Source organism: Corylus avellana, chromosome ca7 (assembly GCF_901000735.1).
Source record: "Corylus avellana chromosome ca7, CavTom2PMs-1.0".
Taxonomy (NCBI): Eukaryota; Viridiplantae; Streptophyta; class Magnoliopsida; order Fagales; family Betulaceae; genus Corylus; species Corylus avellana.
The window spans coordinates 26,755,168-26,762,245 of NC_081547.1; the positions used below are offsets into that span (position 1 = coordinate 26,755,168).

The window sequence follows — 7,078 nt, forward strand, 5'->3', positions numbered from 1 at the left end:
TTGAGGAAATCAACAGTCCCATTGCATGCAGCAAATGTTGATTTGACTGTTCCAAGTCCCGAAGCTTCATGGAATATATGGTGACTGCAAAAGAAGACAATTCCAAGAGTGAATTCCATATAGCCTATATAGCCAAAAGCCTATAAAAAGGGTAACAGCCAAGACAATTGAGGGCACTTACTGGACGGAATCCTCTTTAATTAGCATTCATATACCTAAAATGGTAGCAAAAAAAGTAAGCCTGAAGCTCTTCATGATAGAGAAGGGGAGCCAACGACGGGTGCTGTTTGCTGAAGCAGACAAGGAGTTTGTTGATTTCCTATTTAGCATTTTCACTCTGCCGGTCGGAACTGTCACGAGGCTTCTGAAAGAGGGAAGTGGCATGGTAGGCAGCTTGCCAACCCTCTACAGAAGCATTGAAAATATGAGTTTTAATCACATTCAACCAGCCAAAGACAAAAGCTTCCTGTTAGAACCAAAAGTATTCATGCCTGGTGTTAAAATCCCTCTCCTATTGCCCAACGTTGCCTCAACATTCCGTCAATTGTATAACTGTATAAGTGTAATAGTTCGAGTTCGTACACATTCAATAATACTATATGTTCGAGTACTTACGTAGCTGATGACGATAACACAAAATGTTATTCGTGCGGAGCTAGAAAGAACGCGTTGGCAACATTCACAGACCCCCCAAGCGCAACAAGGGCATTCTCCACTAGTGAGGAAGGTTACGTGAGAGGGACGATTACATACATGGTGATGGATGATCTAGACGTGAAGATCTCTTCCGCCAGCTCTTTTGCCACTTTGCTTACCCAATTTGATGTCAACGATATACGGGTTATTGAGGAGAAAGTGGTCGATGTGGGCATGGATGAGGTATATATATATATATGCCCTCTTCCCTTTCTTTCTGCGCAATATCACAACTATACCAAATGCTTCTATCTTTTAATTTGCTGTCAGTTAATTTGTTTATTATTTTTGGTAAACTTTGAACAACAAACTACTGTTTTCTTAATTTATTTGGTTTGATGGTAGGGTGTGAAATTGCTCCGAACTTCTTTGCAATCAAAGACTGTTTTGACTGACGTGTTCCTTTCGGCAGAGATTATTCAAACTGAGGTCTCAATTAAGGAGGAGGAACATGTTGAAATATGATTCACTTTCTGTATCAAAATGAGTAATTCAAGGGATTCATTGTTGTGAATGAATCATGAAATAATAGCAAGTTAGCAGCTAATTAGGCAATGTCGAAAATCAGTGTGCTTAATTACAACGTGTAACTGCTCTGTTGGATTTGTTCTGCATCCAGGATAATATACAAGAGTGACTGTTAATTTATTTTGTTCATTAGTTGCAGTCATGTAGTAAACTTCTGTTATTTATAAACTGATATTGCTGATGAAGGTAATTCGTAGTATGGATTATTTTTCAATTGATCAGTTGTTAATTTATAGTAACATTTGAATGGGTTTGGATCAACCTCAACCTTATTTAGATTTGCGATTTTAAAAAGTGATTTAAAAATAACAATTTTAAAAACGTAGTTAATCGTTTGGCACAATTGCTGTTTAACTTTTAAAATCGCAGTTTAACTTTTAAAATTATGTGTTTTCAAAAAAGTACTTTATTACTTGCAATTTGAAAACGCAGATTTTTTGCCTTTTCAAATTACAATTTTTTTTAAAAAATGCAATCCCAAATAATCAATTTTCTGTAGTTTAGTTTAAAATTCCACTTTTCATCTATGAAATAGCAACACCAAATGCAACCTTAATGTTCAATATTACTGTACTTTTAAAATTTTTTATTTTATTTTATTTTATCTAAAGATGAATATATATATGATCCGTAATTTGCCTCTGTTCATCAGCGTCCTTTCACCTCCATAGACGTGCATTCAAAAGGATTTAATTTTCATTGAGAAAATCAACAGTCCCTTGCAGCAAAATGTTTATTCAACTGTTCCAATTCACAAACTCCAATCATTTTCCATTGAGAAAATCTTTTTTGCTGCAAACTGTTTATTTGACTGTTCCAATTCACGAACTCCAATTGGGTTTTTAATTGCTTCCAATACTAATAAATCCATCGAGAAAATCAACAGCTCCATATTGCAGCAGAATCTTTATTCAACTGTTCCAAGTCCCAATGGTTCGTGAATTGTGACTGCAAATGCAAAGGGTAAACAGAATGCACTTCAATTCCATACAGCCTTAAAACTATAAAAAGGGTAACAGGAAACCCCTTCAATTTTTTTTTTTTTTTAGATTTAATTTAAAAAAAAAAAAAAAAGGTTCAGGGCCGGGAGTTTTCTGTTTTAACATGTTGACTCAAGAATTTATGAGATATTTACCCAATTTTTTTTTTTTTTTTTTTTTTTTTTTTTTAAAAAAAAGTGTAATTCAATAAAATAGAGTGATAAATATTGGTACATTCTTTTACTAATTTATAGCACGCTTAAACTTAATTTAAACAAACTTTTAATACAGGGTGTTACAGTTTCTTTAAAGCTTTTTCGTTTCTCTTACTTCTTCGTTTTCTGTCTGATTTCTAACGGGGCCGAAAACGATGTGGGTAAAAGCTACGATGTAAAGGCGTGAATTAATCATTCTCATTGATAGCGGGTCAATCCATATTTTCGTAGAATTTTGTGGTCTCTCTTATACGAAATGAATATTGTGGTATTTTCTGCTCAAAAGGTACTATAATTGAATTTCTCAAATCCCATCCCCAATATCGATCCTGTCACCTACCCATTCACTTGTCCAACAGATCAATCTTATAAAAGTCTTTTTATAATTATCTATCTAAATTCCTAGTAATCAATAACAATTAATTATTAGAGCACTTAATTCACTATTCCTTACGGATGAAAATGGTTATTGAAAATTGTGCCAATATGCTGCAGATTGTAATTTCTCTGGCCGGCCACCATAGAATTTTATACAGGTTGTTTCTTAATTTTCAATTACTTTTGTAGCTGGGAAACATTTATTTTACTATTTCTACAATGTCAAGCTAAAATGCAAGAAACATGTCGGACGAACCCTCATCCGCCGACAAAAGTAAAGCAATCGCACCAGGTCGAAGAAATTCATGACGGTGAACTACGTACTAGCTAGCTGTTGCTTTCCCATGAAAAGCAACTTCCATATATATAACCACTCAAACTCTAAATCAAAAGAATTGATATTAGATATCTTCTGCTCTTTTTTGTCTTAGCGCATAAGTTATCACATGCAATCTTGTCATCTTTTTTTAAATAAAAAAAATAAAATTCTTTTATATTCCTCTTTTTCTTTTATGTTTAGGTTGCCTTTTCTTTTCTTTTTCTCAATATCTATCAATTTCATCCTAAAGCTTAGCTGCTAAGTCTTACTTTTCCTTGAAAAGCCACTTCGTATGGCCACTCCAAATTAAGCATATATCTTTTACTCTTTTTTTTCAGCGCAGAAGTTATTCTATCTCAAAATTTAATAATTGAATCTTATCATTTTGTTTCAAAGTACTTATAAATTTGATTAGAATGGAATATGATAATAAAGAGAAGTCAGATTGAATCTTTCACTTATTGTACCTTGTTTCAAGGTTATAGTATACACAACTTGAAGCGTACAATACACATGGTGATCGTGTTTCATTTACATGGGCATAGAACTATGTATTTTGGCCTATGCTATATTGAGACTTTCCGTAATCCTACAAATTAATGTCGATCACATCATAGAGTCATCAGTTAATTACTTGGGTCTACGTACAACGTAACCAATTAATTTGTTATGCGACCCATAAGTGTTGATCAAATGCATTAATCTGATTCCATAGTAGATATAAAGAAAGAAAAATGAGAAAGACGTTTGGTCCCCATAACTTTTGGAACGAGCTCAATTTTGTTAAATCATAAAAAAAAAAGAAAAAAAAAGAAAAAAAAAAAAAGAAGGCACTTGGAGCTGGGCTGGGCTGGCAATGGAAAGCGTAGCTTTCATATGAAGGCACTTGCAAGAGCGAATTCTGTGTAGGCCAAAAGACTATAAAAGGCAAGCCAACAGAGGGCTCGTGCCATACTCAATCCTTTCGAAGATTTACAATCATTGACATATATACCTAATTAAGATGGCAGCCACAAAGGTAAGCCTGAAGCTTTTGATAGATAAAAAGAGCCAACGGGTGCTCTTCGCTGAAGCAGACAAGGAATTTGTCGATTTTCTCTTCAGCATTTTCACTCTGCCGGTCGGAGTTGTCACCAGGCTTCTGAAAGACGGAGGCGGCATGGTAGGCTGCTTGCCAAGCCTCTACCGGAGCATTGAAAATCTGAGTACTACTTACATCCGACCAGACAAAGACAAATGCTTTGTTCTAGAACCCAAAGTAATCATGCCCGGTGCTAAAGTCCCTCTCCTACTGCCAAACCTTGGGTCAACATTCCGTCAATTGTATAGCTGTCCGAACTATGCTTCCAAATATTACGTAACACTTGATTGCGCTCGTAGCACTTACGTGGCTTACGATCAAAAAACAGTTTGTCCTAAGTGCGACCATTTCACCGAACGGATGGTAACACTCTTAGACCCGCCAAGAGCAATCAAGGCATCCTCCGCTAGCGAGGAAGGTTATGTGATAGGGACGGTTAAATACATGGTGATGGATGATATGGAGGTGAAGGCCTTGTGTGCCACCTCTCTTGTCACTCTGCTTTCCCAGTTTGATGTGAAGGATATCGAGGAGAAAGTGGTCGATTTCGGCATGGATGAGGTATGGCTTATAACTACCAAATGCTTCTTTTACTGCCTGTAAGCTGTTTATTATTTTTGGTAAAATATCATGATTACAAATTATAAGTATTTTGCTTCTTGATTTATCTGGTTTGATGGTAGGGTGTGAAATTGCTCCAAGCTTCTCTACATTCACATACTGCTTTCACCGATGTATTTCTTCCGACAGAGATCATTAAAATTGACGACTCAATTAAGAATGATGGATAAGTTGAAATATGATTCACTATCCATGTCAGAATGACTAAATCAAGGGGATTGGTTCTTGTGAAGGAATCATCAGATTGTAGAAAATAAGTCTGTATTGTTGAAAATCAGTGATCATTTGGTAATTTGGTGTTCTTTTTAGTTGTAATCATGTTTCTCATTCTGTTCCATATATGATTGTCTTTATGTTCCATCGATCTGAGTCAAATCTGGTGTGGTACTGATGTTAAATTTATTATGTTTATGAAGCAGCACTATGCTTTATTAAATTAGTAAGTAAACTTGTGTTAATTATGAACCGATATTGCTGAAGATAATTCGTAGTATGGATGATCTCTCAAGTGAGGTGTTGAGGTATAATTAACTCGGTAAAATTTGATTGGCTGAAACCAACATGACTATAGCCTTGTTAACTTGGCAAATGGTTTTTCCTTTTTCATTGTGGCTTAAAATGATTGGTGTGATATAAAATTTTGAATTTTTTGTTTGAAAAAAAAAAAAAAAAAAAAAATTGTGATTTTATTATTTGAACAATAATAAAAAGTGGTTGAGGTGATATTAACAAGTGAAAAAAGTCGAAATGTTTTGATGTTGATTTTTTTTTAGGAAAAAATGATATAAACAATAAATAAGGGATAAAAGGATCAAGACTTCTTTGCAATCGAAGACTGTTTTGATTAACATTTCCTTGTAGTAGAAATCATTAAAACAGAGGAGTCAATCAATGAGAACAAAAGATCCTCTCCCGGTCCGTTATGGGCTGAAGGCATCCGATTAAATGGATCATTCGTTTCGAGAGAATTACATCGTACAAATGGGATACATATCCCTTTAATAAAATAATAATAATAGAATTATTTTAAATTAAAAAAAATAAAAATAAAAAAATAAAAGAAAAGGGGCCCATTTTGGGTAGGGGTGGCAAGGCACCTGATAACGACAGGGGTGAACCACCCATGGCCTGGAATTGGTTGTCCTATCTCTAAAAGGGGTGAACACCCCAAAACAGCAGGGTAACAAACTGCTGAGCAGAAAGGTAGCTTCCGGGTTGACCACCCAAAAGCCAAGTTGGGGATGCATGGTGGCGAACCACCCGGCGACCATTGGAGGTGGCTCCTTCTTTTTTTTTTTCTTAATTTTTTAGTAATTTCTTTTTTAATTTACAAAATAATATTTTATTATTTTTTTATTGAATATGTGTCCCATTCGTAATATAAAACCTAGATGAAATCTAATTATGAGCAGGTATTCTCTAATCCATAATTTGGAGAAGATCTGTTCTGATGAAATAAGCAGACAAAGATCATTAAAACAGATGAGTCAATTAAGAACGATGGATATGTGTGGAAATATGATACATATTTTGTATCAGAATGAGTAAATCAAGGGAATGATCGTTGTGAATGAATCATGAGATTTTAGAGCAAGTAGAAAATCAGTTTGCTTAACTACTAGGTGCTACATCTCTGTGCGATTGTTCGTCCAAGTTAGAATACAAGTGATTTCAAGTTTTTGGTATTCATTTACTTGCAGTCATGTCACCTTCTGTTAATTATAAACTGATATTGCTGATGAAGATAATTAGTAGTTCTGATTCACTGAGAAAAAAGTTCTAGCTTGAAAAGCTACCTCTTAAACAGCGTGAGTTCACAACTTATGCTTGAGACATTTTGCTTGTAATAAAAACAACCACGTTTAACCAAAAAGAATTTTTGTTAAATCTAGAGTACCCTTGGTTGGTTTTACAGCAGATGTGTTGTAGTTTTTACTATAGCACATAAGCTGGATCCATATTCAATGGAAAATTATCCTCTCTATTTCAAATTTCCTTCATTTCCTCAATTTAGTATATTTTAAAAGGTAGTGTTATCCAAAAGTTTTAATAATGGTGTGCACTAAATGCACTACCCTTCAAAATGTATTAAATGGAGAAAATGAAGAAAATTTGAAATGAAGAAAATCATTTTCCGTATTGAATACATTCGGAAACAACTACTCATAAATCACTTATTAATTTGTGGCCAAAGTTGAAAGGATTTTCCATTGAGAAAATCAACAGTACTGTTTCAAGACACAAACTCCAACTGGGTTTT

General features: G+C 34.5%; 2 protein-coding genes across 2 annotated transcripts; both read left to right on the plus strand.

Moving 5' to 3' along the window:
• Positions 1-220: 220 nt before the first annotated feature.
• On the plus strand, positions 221-1,161 carry LOC132188076 (uncharacterized). The gene is made up of 3 exons (XM_059602486.1): positions 221-554; positions 620-879; positions 1,042-1,161. Exons 1-3 carry the CDS (start codon positions 221-223, stop codon positions 1,159-1,161), a joined length of 714 nt encoding a protein of 237 aa, XP_059458469.1.
• A 2,958-nt stretch (positions 1,162-4,119) lies between these two features.
• Positions 4,120-5,311, plus strand: LOC132186673 (uncharacterized). Its single transcript, XM_059600675.1, has 2 exons — positions 4,120-4,758; positions 4,881-5,311. The coding sequence occupies exons 1-2, from the start codon at positions 4,120-4,122 to the stop codon at positions 4,986-4,988; spliced, it is 747 nt and encodes a 248-aa protein (XP_059456658.1). The 3' UTR covers positions 4,989-5,311.
• The last annotated feature ends 1,767 nt before the right edge of the window (positions 5,312-7,078 follow it).